Below are 14089 nucleotides of genomic sequence, written 5' to 3' on the forward strand. Positions count from 1 at the left end.
GTGGTTGTAAACACCTTTCCTGCAGCTCGTTTCTAAGGCAGGTGAAGGTTTTCCCTTCCCCGGGTGTCGGGAGGCGAGGGTGGGGAGCAGAGGGGAGCGCTGGGCAGCACTCGGTTGGCTCCGTGCTCCGGGGGACACTGAAGGGGTTCGATCTCGACCCTCTCCTTCCCCTCTCCAACCCGGAGGAGGACCTCCCCAGCCGCTCCCCGAAACACAGACACGGACTGAGCCGCCGGGTCCTGCCTCCTGCTGTCACCCCAGCGCCCGTCGTATGTCACCCCGTCCCCTCGCAGCTACTTCTCTCTCTTGCCCCCACCACCTCCTACTGCAAAGCTGTTCCGGAGCTTCGCCGCTCTAATGGCGTGAAACGGGCTTTGCGTTCTCAAGCTAAAAGTGGAAACTTGTTCCCGCACCTCCATTGTCCTCTCACTTAAACATGATTTATTTTTTTTTCCCCCCCTAGAATTTGCCAGCCCTTCTCCCTGGGCAGAAGCAGATTGGTGGGGTAAGAAGCTGCGGGGGGCGGGGGAGCAATCCCCCAGCAGCTGTGTTCAGCTCGATGCCACTTTCTGCAGGGAAAAGGACTTTTTGAAGCCAGGGAGGTTTAATGTGAGGGTGTTTTGTGTCCGGTCCCGGTGCCTGGGTGGCAGAGCGGGGGCTGCAGACAGCGAGCAGAGGGGGCTGCTGAGACCTGCCAGCTGAACAAAAAGACCTTGGCAAGTTTAGTGCCTTCACTGAAAAATTTTCCTACTTAGAGAGGAGTGTTGGTGGGAGGCTGTTTGGCTTCAGTTTTAACATCTTTTATTGTTATTTTTAAACATGCATGACCAGGGTCTGTTTATTAACCTCCTGATCTTTCCCCAGAGTAAATAGCAACAGAACTTCAGTGCTGAACACGAGGTTCTCCTGGCTGGGGCGTTTAGGAGACCAGCAGCAGCTGAGCAGCGAACAGAAAAGGCTTTTTGCTCGTCTTGATGGCACTAAAACCCTTCTGATTATATCCCGTATCCTAGGACAGGAGTTTCCTTTCTAGTGCAGGGTAGAAAAAGGTTTATCCTACCTGGAGACGTCCTCCTCTCCCCTCTCATTAGTCTTTATCGCCTCAAACGGGGGGATGGAGATCAGAACAGTCTGTTGGATCTCCATCCCAACAAAAGACGGGCTCCCACCCAGCTGGTGCAGCGGGGATGCAGCCAGGCAGCTAATTAAGGGTCAGGCCATCGTTTGTGTGCTGGAGGGTGCATTAATGGGGTATTGCTGTGCGTTGGCCACGTTCTCGCGGATATTAGTCTTGGTCAGCAGGATGCTGTGCCGCTATGTACAGTGATAGCTGTGGTTTAAGGCAAAAGGTGGAGGGGGGGCACCCGGGTCAGTTTTGGGACTCTCGAGTTCTTGCTCTGGTCTCCTGGCTGCTTTGAGCCTGCTGCCACGCTGCTTCACGTGGTTGTACTGGGGTTGATGCCATTTAGGGCTTTTCAAACTAGAACCCTATGTCTATATTCTGGATCCAGGAAATATTGATTGTTTATTAAAAAAAAAAAATTAATAAAATCCACTGCCATCCCACCTCCGGTCTTCTCTGCTCTCCTTTTGGTTTGCATCAATTGTCCTATGTCTTATGTTGGTTCCTCTTGTTTACCATTTTTCTGGGTCCAGCCTTCGTTTTTCCCTCCGCGGGCTGTTCTTATGCTTAGTAACGTTGGGTTCAAGCTGAGAGTTCATTGTTCTCTGCCCTGGCTTTTCCTGGCGCTTGTGGTGGCAAAAGGAGCGGGGTGGGGAAGTTAATTTCTGAATTTAGGGGTGTTGCCCAAGTGTTTTAGTTTTGCTTTGGATGCTTCTCCAATTTCTGGCTGTGCGTTCCCTTTCAGATGGACGAGAAGGGAAAGTACCACCCCCGTGTCCTTCTCCTGAGCTTAGTTTAGCTTTGTTTGGTTTTTATTTTATTTTTTTTTAAATGAAGTTGTATCAGGTTTTTATTTTGAAATTGATTATAATCTGTTTTTAAGTGACCAGAAATCTCTCCCACATTGGGCAGTGAAAGCCTTCTAGAGCTGGCATCAGTTGTTCTGGAGCAATGATGCCGGAGGATGAGAGACTTTATGCACTTCTAACAGTGTATTTGGTTTAATATTCCCCTTTCTTCTTTATTCCTTTTGGCTGGACATAATGGAATAAAGTCATTTGTGTGGAACTTAGGCATGGCGGAGAGTTTTCATTAGGCTTCACTGCTGTTTGCTTGAAACTCTGGAGGTTTAGAAAAAAATCATCTTTTTTGGGCAGTGCCCAAAAGAGGTCCAGATTATGATATATTGCCATTTCTTTGCACTTTTTTGGGCCCTGCTGAGTTAAAATGGCTTAAATAAAATTACGGATCTCCCCAGTAATGTCCAGCACGGAGAACATGTTCCAGCTGTTGAAGTGTCTGGGTGCAAGGTGGGCTTCGGCTGGCTACGAAGACCTCAGCTCGCCGGCCCTACAGCCTGGGGACGCTGGGTCACCAAACTAATGGTGCTGCCCCAAAACTCACTTGTCTCGTATGAAAACACTTATGTGAATTTATTCGCGCGCTTGATAAGATGTTGTCTTATCTCCAAGGAATGGCGCAGTCATTTGAAGGGTTGGAGTCTGTGGTTGTGCCAAGGTCGGAGATCGCTGGCGTTATCTGCCGTGTTCCTGGGCTGAGAATTACTCGCGTCATTCGTGCTGGAGAGCAGAAGCAAAGAGAGAGGGACTGTGTTGTGCTCGGGGAGCTCCATGGCTGCCGACAGCCCCAAGCCTTACAAAGGGCTTTGGAAAAGCATCCCTGCAGAAGCGGGTGCTCGCCCCGGCCGGCAGCCGTCTGCCTGGGGATCTGCCACCAGTTCCCGCAGGAGCCGCGGGGGCGCAGAGGTCTCATAGCTAGGTTTCTTCGAAAACGGTGTCACAAGTGCAGGGAGGGGGTGAGGAAGGGAAGGGGCGTTGGCAGAGCCCTCCAGGAGATGGAGTCAGGGAATCCTCCACCCACCAGCCCGGGGCTCGCCTGGGTCCGTCACCCTCTGGCTTGTTCAGACAACGCTTAGAAATTGCTTTCGGCTTTCGACTAAATCCGGGAAAGGCCTGGGCTGGCTTGCTTTCTCAGCCAGATGTCTTCAGCCAGGAGAGCAAGAGCCACGAGAAATCTCTAATAAATGATTGTAACAGTGGCGTTTCAGAGAGACTTCCCCTGGTAGATCAGTCGGTTCTGGGGGATTTCACTACGTAGTAATTTTTTGGATGGGGCTAACTCATCTCCTGGGGCTGTTTGAACTCTCCTCCTGCCTGGTCTTCCCTTTGGCACCAAAAACAGTTGCCAGATTTGTGTAGTTCTGGGCTGCGGCTGTCACAGGAAAGCAGCACACAACCAGCCGAGGATCTACAGCTCTTACATCCCCCTGTGCCGCATGATTTTGTATTTAAGAGATATGTATTTTTAAAACCAGAAGAGCAACGAAGAGGAAGTTGCTATTAATACATGGCAGCAACGCGAACTGCTGGCAGCGGGTCTGGAGCGTCAAGTGACGGGTGCTGCCCTGCCGCGGTGCGGGGGTGCTGCCGGTGTTGGATGGGCTTGGGATGGGCACGAGAGGAAACACTGAAAGGGAGGTGGCCAGGAGACAGCGGGGGTGGTTTTATGGGACAAGCTGGGAGCATCCCTTCCAAGGGCTGGGTCACCACTGACCCTGTCGTCTCCGTCTGCTCCTCTAAAGTGCTACCGTCCCCTGGACACCATGTCCTTATGCTCCCGCATACGGCCCAGCTTTTGCACTCTCAGTTAGACGTGGCTTGACATGGTGGGGAGCAGGGAGGAAGCACGTTTAAGAGTCTGGTCTAAAGAAGATACTGCTGGTGTGAGGAGAATGCTTTACAGCCCCAGTTGTGACTGAGACCCATTGCTGTTTACCCACGTTGAGAAGAGACAGCTTGGGTACGAGTTGGCTCGGTGACCCCTGGAGCCTCCTCCATCTGAGCCTGAGCATCTTCTTGCAGGTTGTTCCTCCACCCAAACGTGTCCTCCTCCCTGGCTGGAGGAAGGAGTGATGTCTCCTGGTCCTGTTGCACACAGCAGCACAGGGGTTACTTCTGTGAGAGGACTTTGGAAGCCCGAGTCTAGGAATTTGCAGACAGTATGGAGAAACCCACCTGTGTGCCTAAGATAAATCCGCTAACATAAAACAAGTGTTGGGGCTCCCGATAAAACCTGTGGAGGCCCATCCATACTTTGATACCCATTTCCCTCAGTCAGGCGCTGCTTTGATCAGATCGCGTTACTCCGGGGAGGTGTGAAGCACGATTATTGTGGAGCATCTGTGCTGAGCACAGGGAGCCGGTGGCCACGTTAGCGCCAAACTTTTCTGCCACGGCTTCCTCTTCCTCACCGCTGCTCTGTGTGACACCCTGTCCTCCAGACCCTCTCGCCCTTCCTCGAGCCTGATCCTCTGTGTGGAAGTCAGAGGTGGGTTTTCAACCCTGGTGCTTTCACCTGGCCTGGCTCGCATCTTCTGGTCCCATGGTCCTGGGCTACCACAGGGCAGCAGCGCTACACCTTGGACTGGTTTTGCGGTAGGAAGTTTGGCAGGTCCCGACTGGGATTACAGCCGCGTGTTCGGAGATGGGAGAGGGCGACGCGAGGAGTTAAAGCACAGAAACGAGCGTGAGCGTGCAAAATGCTTGATTCTTGTGGCCAGCCTGTAACCCAACGCTACAACCCCCATCTTTGCGGTCGGAAGCAGTGGGGGTGCCTGACCTCGGGCACGGTGTGAAGCCGAGTCTCCCGGTCATGGTGTGAAGCCGAGTCGCCGGGTCATGGTGGGAGGAGCGGGGTGGGGGTGCGGGGATGGGCGCAGAGCACCCCGTGTCCTCACTGGCATGGCTGGACATGGGCAGCGCTTGGTTGCTGCTGCGGTGTGCTCGGGTCGACATCGACTTGTCTGGTTTTATACTTGCCAGGCCTGAGCTGTCGTTGTCAGGGTCTCGCGTGAGGACGGGAGGCCACGTGAAAGAGGAAAAAACCCACCTTTATTTCAGGCTGCTGGTCCCAGCCCTGTGCCAGGGGAGCTGCGGCCGATGGGACGAGCAACATGTTGGGAATCCGCTCCCCTGTCCTGGGGGGAGCGCCCGGCCATGTCCGGTGGGGCTGCTCAGGTCGCTCACGGGTTTATATCTGAACACAACCACCTCTGGGAACCACCTCAGTTCACTCACGGGTTTATGTCTGGACACAACCACCTCTGGGATGGGAATTCATGCCCTGTAGGGTGGGCTGGGCGGCGTGGTGGCCGTCCCCGCGGGCAGGGGCTGGCAGCAGACCCCGAGACGCCGTGCAGAGGAGCTGCGCTGCCCCGCGGCGGCTCCTGCCGCACCGCCACAGCCAGGCCATTAAATATGTATCAGGAGGAGAAAGCACGTGCCCTTGCTTTTTATAAATAATTGCTGCGCTGTGAGGAGCGAGCATTTAGTGTAATTACTGCGGGGGAATAAACAAATTAGGGTGGTTTGCGAGGCGGGAAGACCTGCCCGTACCCCTTGGCAGCCCGATGCGGTGGGTTTGGGGGAGGACGGGGCGAGGGGACCCCCATCGGGAGCAGGCGCGGGATTTAGCGGCCGACTCGGTGGCTTGCAAGGAAGCTCCTTCTGCCGGGGCGCAGCTGGAATAGCTGGTGCTGACATTTGCTAGTCGGAGTTCAAACAAAGCTCCCTGTTATCGGCTTTATTAGTGAGGCAGCGCTGGGGACACTGGTGCATGTGTCCTGCCCCTGCCCTCCTCCGGACCCTCTCCGTCTCCCCGCGCTTCGGGCAGTGCCTCTCCCGAGCAGGCGTTGGGAGGTGAAGGGCTCGTGTTGAAAGCGCTTTGTGTGAGACGTCGGCTCGGGGCTGAAAACAGCGCGTGGTTTTGCTGAGAGAAAGCGCAGAGCTGCCGCTGGCAGCGTTTTTCCATTAAGGCGAGGGCTGGAAACCTCCTGGCGCGGAGGGCTGTGGTAGCCGCAGCTGGGGGAGGAAAGTCTCTCTGTGGAGCACTCCCGTTGTAAATAAATAATAAAAAAAAATGAAAAAAAAAAAAAAAATAGCAAAGCAAAGGAGCAGCGTGATGGTTTCCCTGAGCTGTTTGTTTCGCTTGCGGAATTTCTGTTCCGCCCGGCGCTTGGGTGGGATTTGCTGATGAAGGATGGACGTTCCCCTCTTCTCTTCATGTGAGCGTGGAGGGAGTTTTGGAGGCCTGGGGCATCCGCAGTTGTCTGTGTATTGGGGTTTCGTGAATAACTGCCATGCTTGAGATTAACAAAATCTGTTAATTGTTAGCGTAATTGGTGTAACCGTCAATATAAATGAATGCACATCTGTATTATATGATGTAAATCATCACTAGACCCGGTGGCTGCCATGCCGTGCCCTGTCCTGCCCCGTCTCCTTCCTCCTGCGCTGAATCCGACAGACCAGTTGGGTGCAAATCTCTCTTTCTCTCTTGCTTTCAGACCCGGACTGGGCATCCCACAGCCTTGGGATCTTCATCTGCTTGAATTGTTCAGGAATCCATCGTAATATTCCCCAAGTCAGCAAAGTGAAGTCGGTCCGCCTGGATGACTGGGATGATGCTCAAGTGGAGGTATGTGCACCTCAGGCTTGAAGTACCAGTGAGTTCGGGTCGCTGCATTTTACCAGCGAAGCCGTAAAACAGCCCTTTCTAAAGATGCCACAACTAACGTGATTTCAGAAAGCACGTCTAGGTAATTCCTGAACGTGGGAGTGAGGTCCGTGATGGTGATGGAAAAATGGAATGGCCATTTCATGAAGAAGTTATGAGGGTTTCCCCCACATCTCCAGAAATATCAGTTAAATAGAGCGTGTGGAAATGACTAATTTCAAATGAATCGTCTTCTGCTTCTCATGTTGCCTCTAGCCCAGCCTAGGCAATAGGCTGGACCCCTGCTCTGCCTCCCCTGCCCAGCTCGGCTATTTCTGGCGCTTTGTTCCACGTAGCGTTGAAGACTCTCAAACTCACATCTGGACGCACTGGACCCTCACAGTATAAACTCTGCCTGTTTGTGCCACACACCTGCCCGCATCTGGGTGATGTTGCTGAAGGCAACCTGCCCAGGAAACCTCTCTGCTTTGAGTCTCAATGGCTTTAAAGGCGTGAACCCCTAACCCCGGCCATTGATCTTTATCTTGGATGTTGTAGGTTTGGGGTTTTTCTGAAAGCCGCAGCTCGTGGAGTCATGTGTTTCATGAGGAAAATAGGCCTTTGTGTTGCACGGGCTTTCCCTTCCCTGATTTTTTTTTTTGAGAATGGGTTGAATATGTAGACTCAAGAAGCTCAAAAACGTGAAAATAAGAATAAAAAAAAAAATCTTAGGAGGGGGAAAAAAAAGAAAAAGCTTAGCTGCTTGTTATGCTGGTATTCTTGGCATTTGACACAAGACAAAACATGTAGCATGGCTGCCTGGAAAAGGATGGGGTTTTTACACTTAGAAAGTGATTTTCATTAGGTAAAATGTATGAATAGGGAAATATGTGGTTTTGTTTGCAATCTTCTCAACTAGCCATTTTTATATGCGCTCAGAAGGAAAGGAGGGCTGTCAGGGCTAAGATAGAATTTATTTGTTTGTTTGATTGTTTGTTTATTTATTTATAATACGTCAAGCTCCTTTCTGAGGTTGCTGGCATGGCTTTGCAAAAATAAAGTTATCCTTTTGGAGCAAGTGATGTGATCCAAAGCAAAGGGCTTATTGGCTGAGACTATTACCTTGCCGGAGCCGCAACACAGGGAGACTTGAAGTCAGGGGCAGGTTTTGCCCTCTGGTTGCCCAGTTTCTGTGCTGGTTTCCCTGGGAGCCATCTCGTTCCCATGCCCGCGAGTGGGAAATGCCACCGCCTGCCGCCTTCTGCTCCCGTGGGGATCGCGCACGTGTGGCTGGGACACGGACCTGTCCCCAGTGCCGTGTTAAGCTGTGGGAGCCCTGGCCATAATAATCAATATCAATTTCTGAGCCCTGATTTGCAGGCACAGCCTTTCCAGCCTCCCTCCTCTGCCCAGTCTGGGGGAAGCCTCTCAATTAGTGAACAGAGGCCCCATCCCAATAATTTCATCGTTCTGTAGAAGCGAAAGAGGACAAGGGAAAATACCATTAACATTTTTTAATTCTTTCTGGTTTTTCTCTCTTTACAGTTTATGGCCTCGAATGGAAACAACATAGCAAAAGCAAAATATGAGTCTAAAATGCCACCGTTTTATTACAAGCCAACGTTTCTTGACTGTCAGTAAGTAAATACCTTTGCTGGTAAACACCATTCATTGTTTGTGCAGCTGTGGCCTCTGAATATTTTAGTTTTAGAGCGATGCTTTTTGTATTTAGCCACAAAGGAGGTTTCATTTATAAAAGGCCCTGAAAGTCTTTGTTCTTCCGCACACATGTGGTAGAGTTTATGCTACGTGTGGGATCTGATTTGATAAGTACAGTTGAGATGATGCAGGGAAGTCAATGGTTTCTCTGTTCCCCAGACTCCTCCAACTTTCTAGAGCTACGGAAATGCCCGTTCCTACCCCATTTCCTCTGCCTTTATGCATCGAAACGTAACTTGCTTACCTGCCAGATGATGTGCTAGGTTACTTATAATGCAAAAGTGCTGGGGTTTAGTGCCAGGGTGGTGGATTTTCTGGTTTTGCCTAAGTGACCGATAATCTCCTCCCTGAAGATACTGCAAAGTTATCGTCTCGCAGGCAGCATAGAGTGAATCTCGCTATAAGCTGGGGTAGACTTTGCAGACCAAGAGGGCTGAGTGGCCAAAAGGCCCAGCTATAAGCTGGGGTAGACCTTGCAGACCAAGAAGGCTGAGTGGCCAGAAGGTGCTGTGCCATCCAGGGAGCAAGAAGGTGAACTGAAATTGGTTTGTAGGGTCCAGCCCTGCAGAGTACCCAGGGGAGGTTGTATCTTTGTAAAAACAACCTTCACAGAGGGCCTGGAGGGCGTAATTTCCTGAGCCGGTACTTTAGTATTAGCAAACTGGTGCATACTGGTCCCTGAGATCCCTCCCAGTATTGCTGCTTCAACGGGGTGTCCCTAGTTGAAGACGGAGGTGTGGTTCAGCGTCATGGCAGTGGTGTGAAAACAGTGTGCGAGGCTCTGAGTGATGTGTTTGAGCACGGTAAGAGGTGCCCAGAGCAGAAGTACTGGAAGGGCTCGTAGGGCTCCCCAGGTGGGCTACCGGCCTCGCAGGAGGAAGGCTCTGCTGTGTTCCCCAGACCTGAAATGGTGCTGGAGGGGGGCCAAAGGGTTTGCGAGTACCTGTGCTTGACCTTGGTGTGACTTTATCTATATTTTTAATCTTCTTGTAATAGCTGTTAGGAAGAGTTATTGCCTTCCCACATCATGCAAAAAGTCTTGTAGAAAGATGAGAGAGAAAGACCTGTCGTGCCTGTGAAGTGCCTCCACAACACACCCGTTACCCACTATTTGATGATGCCCAAATGCTAAATCTGGGAAGGCCTAGGTGTGAGCGATGGTGTCTGGCCTGAAAATGAGAAAAACACCCATTTATGCCGTGTTCCCCGATCTTGGGTTTGATCTAAAATGGCTTCTGGCAGCAGCTTCCATGGTTCCTACAATTACAGAAATGACGTGAGGGTTGGCAAAGCCACCGTGCACTGTGGAGGGCCACGCTCTGCGTGTGTTGTGATTGTCTTGCTAGGATGATTTTTCTCGAGGGGAAAAAAAGCCCCAGCCTCTTAACTTCTCCTGTTTCTGGAATACCTCTGCCTTTGTGGGAGGGAGTTCGAGGAGAAGCCACTGGGAAGGCGCTCCCAGCCGGAGCGCTCCTGGAGGACCAGGGGAGGAGATGGTGCGAACTCAGCTGAAGACGGCAGCTCCGTTGTTTTCCGTCCTCGGTGAACAGACAGCTCTCGTGAACTGTTGTGGCCCTGAGAGGATCCAGTACCACGTTGGTATCGCTGAGCTCCACAATCCAACAGCTGGCCGTGCCATTTTGAGACTTGCATGTACGTGTGATGCTGGGGGTGGAGAAGCAAGATTTTTCACCTGGTTGTCATTGGTAGGAGGAACAGAGTTCTAGGGGATTTTAATTTTGTTTGCTCTTAAGTCTCAGTGTAGATGTTGCACTCCAGCCTTAGCTGCTGTTGTGCCTTACAGGGCAGGGGCCTTTTTGATTGATGTTCAGGTTGTTCAGGAGCGTTTTTTTTTTGTTATTGTTGTTTCTTTTTGGTTATTGATTGATTGATTGATTGGGAGAATGAGGCAAGGCTGGTCTTCTTGCAAGCAGCTTGAAGAGCAATTTCTGGCCCTTTTGTGCCCCCCAACTGGAGCCTGTTTTGCACTGGGACAGTTTTCAGCCCGGATGCCCTGATTTCTGGGCTGAGCCTGGAGCTCTGTGCAGGTAGGTGTTCTCCGGACCGGCGCCGCTGGGGCTCCGCAGCAGCAGCAGGGTGCGTGGGGATGGATGCGACCTCTTGCAGTGGGAGATGTCCCTCCGGCACCGCTGCGGTATGAGCAGCTGTGGGCATGTCACACGTCGGGGGCGTTTCGAGGGCAGCGTGCCAGGTTGTCTTTTTCTTCCTCTAGCCAGAGGCGCTCTGTGCCTTTCGACGGACACATGCTAAGCAAGAGCAGGGGAGCGCTGCTTTTTAAAGGGGTGTATATTTAGCTTTCTCCTCGCCTCGCTGCAGCCTGGTCACCGCAATCGCATGAGTCGTTCCCAGCTCACAGCCCTGGGCGGCACCGCGACGGATGGCAGCGTGCCGTTGTGTGCCGACCCACCTTCTGCAGCACCAAGAGCTTTTGATGCTTCTAATCACGACAACCCGTGCTGGCCGGCCGCAGCGGCTGGGCAGGCTTTGCGGGAACTCCGGCTCGGCACGTCAGGATGCTAACGTACGAGCCGTAATAAGGACAGGCTGTTGGTTCATTTGAAGCTTCTTAATTTTATAATGCTGCTTCTGGAATCCGTCTACTTTGATTGCTTGAAGAATTGCAACGTTCTGAGCAAGGGGGAAGAAGTGCTGCAGCGCCAGCTTGCCCTTTTTTCTTCTTGCCTACAATGTTGTGTTTGACTCCTTGGGAAATACGTGGTGTATGCCTGCTGCGTCTGGCTTCTGCATCCTCCAGAAACCCCGTTGTGGCTTCCTGGCCCTGTCAGACACTTGGCGAAGGTCGGAGGGGTGCTCTGGAATTGCCCAGGGAAAGTTTACCAGCTGTGCTTAGGCAAAAAAAACCAAAACACCCAACCAAAAAATAAAAATCCCCTTCTGTGCTCTGCTCTCATCTTCTCTCTGCCAGCAGCTTGGCCCGTGCATGAGGAGCAGCGAGCAGAGCAACGAGCAGAGCAGCCAACTTCTGCACCACTGGGCAGTCCCTGAGGCTGCAGTGAAGCCCAGACTCTGGGATGTTCCTACACCACCGCAGCGTTGGCCCGAAGAGCCTCGGGTGAGGAACTTAAACCACAAAAACCCTCTTTGGATGGTCACGTGTGGTCACGGCCCAGCTGTGTGCATCACGGCAGCAGAGCGAGAGCTGTCACCCGGCCTTTTCTGGGGCAGATACACTGCGAGCACGGGGCTGAGTTTTGAGTCACCAGTGAGCAACAGGGGCAGCATCGCTTTTGAGGAAAAGCAAAGGAAAAAGGCTTTTTCAGCCGTATGCTTGGATGAAAACGGGTAGAAGAAGGTGGAGACAAGCTCTTACTGGGCTTTCGCAGTACTGGAGGTACATCCATGTCCCTGCCCAATACTTCACACCATTTTCTGTTGCCTTTTTGCTTGATTGGGGAACACAGAGCGTCATCCTGTGGAACTGCGTATGAGCCGCAGTGCGTCGCTCCGCTCCTCTCTCCGTGCTTGGATAAGTGGGAGCTAAATCTGCTCCTTATGCAGAACATTCGAAGATGCTGACTGCCAGCACAGTTGAGTACCCTGGTAGGAAAAACGGGGCAGAATGAAATGGCGTGAGTTGTACGGGTGGTTGTCTTATCTGGAACGCGATGAGACATCAGTCAGAGAGAGGATGTACCCCAGTGAGGCTCACATCTTGAGGAGTCATCTGTACAGTCATCTGAAGAAGAACAGTTATTAGCAGAAGTGGCTCATTGTATTATGGTACGATTGAAATGTGCGGAGAGAAAATTGCCTAGTAAATCCCTGGATACTTTTTTTTTCTTACATTATCATTGAAAGTTTGGTTCGTTTGGTAGAGGAGCTACCAAGCCCACCACCTCAGTGTGGTGTCTGAAGGTCAGTCTGGTCCCCTACCCTCCCGTGCATGGGGCATAATGATGGTCAAGGATGCAGACTTCTCGCCTGGTCTCCTCTTCCTCACTCACCTCCTTTTGCTGGTCCTTTGTAGATGGAATTCTTGAAAGCATAATGTCCATAGGGGTGAAGTTGAGTGTTTTGCTCAGGCTCCTACTTATTAATAAGGGTCTTCAGATTTTACATCTGTGGCTTTCAAAAGTCCTGGATGTCTTGGCTGTAAAGCTTGAGGAGCTGTGGCGTGGCCTCTTGGAGCGGCTGCTCATCAGTTCCCAACTGGTGGAGCCTCCTGTGGTGGCTCAAACTGGGCCCTGACCCTGGGGAAGTCTCTGCCTGAGCATCGCTCTGCACTCAGTGCCGGAGGTCTGCCCGCGCCGTCAGTCCCAACCGGCCGCGGTCGTTGTTCATCTTCTCTTTGTTGTAAGCTCGTAAGCCTATTAATTCATATCGATTCCTTTAATTTCCAAAGGAAATTGCTACAAGGTTAAGGTAGTACCGACACAGGCTGTTTCCTACATGTTTTTAATCTGTGTTTAACCATTCTGAAAAATAGCGTTGTGGTGAACTGGGCCGTGCGTGTAAAACAGCCAAACAGAAGAGGAACCAGTTAGCATTTTAATTGAGCATGTTATGATTTTGCATACTCAAATTCAGCTTTAGCTTCTTCAAATCCATCATGCAAGATTTTCATGCCTTGATAGCCAAATCCCCTGTCTCTTTTGCTCTCCTCCAGAAGCTCGCTGCTGGCCACTGCTCTCGGGGGGTGGGTGGCCCATCACTGCTGCGGCTCTGCAAACCCGGGGCAATGCATGGAGCGCCTGGAAGAAGCCCCTGGCTGTCTCACGCCTCCACAAAGCCATTTAAAAGCAGGTCCTCGCAGCGAGCACTTACCAGATAGAAGATGCGGAGGCAGGGCGTGAAGCTAGGCAGGCTTTTCGTCTACGCTGCAGCGGTTCTCCTTGCAGTCCCAGCAAAAATTTGGACTCGGACTTAAAATGTCATTAAAATGGTTGTTTGACAGAAACTTGGCATAGCTGCCTGCACAGTGCTGCCTGTGGAAAGCAGATTGGCTTTTGCTGGAAAAGCCTCTGACAAATTCCAGAAGCTACAAATTTGGGTTTTGGAAATGGCGTTCCTGGATAACGTTCATTTCTTTTGTCTTTGCTGGACTTGACGGTGGCTCACAAAGATGCAATCGGAGGGTGGTAGCAGGTAGTGTTTGATGTCTTTTGGGCCACTTTCACCTCTGTCTGGGGCTTCTTGTCTGTTGTACGTCTCCACAAAGCCATAGCAGCCGTGTCTGTGGTGTGTGACCGCAGTGTGTCCAAGGAAAGCCAGCCCGGCTGAGGGGCTTGGGTGACGATGAACTGGAGACTGTAAATGTGGCGGGGCAGCACTCCTCCATAGAGCGCAACCAAGCCACGCGGCCACGGTTGGATATTAAGCTGCTTGAACAGCTTTTCCCCGGGTGTTTTTTTCCATAGAATCATGGAATTTTGCTGCGAGAGACAGGCTTTGAGTAAGTGGGACCAAGGTAAAACTGCTCCTCTGGCTTCTTCTGAAACCCTCCTTGCTGGCCCTTTGCCGGAGAGCCCGTGTTCTCCTGTGGGTGGCCAGGCAAGCAAACAAGTACCCAAAAAGAGATTTGGAGCCCGTGGTGTTGGCGGTGCTTTGTCGCCGCTGGACCTGCCGCCTCCCCAGCGCAGCCCAGTCCTGTTCCGTTCGGGGGACGAATTTTCCCTTATTCTGTTGGAAATGTGTTTTTATTTTTTCCTTAGGATTTTGGGTTTTGGTGATGCGTTTTGTTTTTTTTTCCTT

At 51.8% G+C, this 14089-nt stretch overlaps 1 protein-coding gene across 2 annotated transcripts in view; it reads left to right on the forward strand.

The window, feature by feature from the left end:
* Positions 1-14089, forward strand: part of ADAP1 (ArfGAP with dual PH domains 1) — a 62605-nt gene that overhangs the window by 4809 nt on the left and 43707 nt on the right. For both annotated transcript variants that reach the window (XM_063344004.1, XM_063344005.1), the window contains exons 2-3: positions 6489-6619; positions 8183-8274. In XM_063344004.1, coding sequence (XP_063200074.1) covers positions 6489-6619; positions 8183-8274 — 223 coding nt within the window. The remainder of the gene's footprint in view (positions 1-6488; positions 6620-8182; positions 8275-14089) is intronic.

Source organism: Chroicocephalus ridibundus, chromosome 8 (genome assembly GCF_963924245.1).
Source record: "Chroicocephalus ridibundus chromosome 8, bChrRid1.1, whole genome shotgun sequence".
NCBI classification, from domain to species: Eukaryota; Metazoa; Chordata; class Aves; order Charadriiformes; family Laridae; genus Chroicocephalus; species Chroicocephalus ridibundus.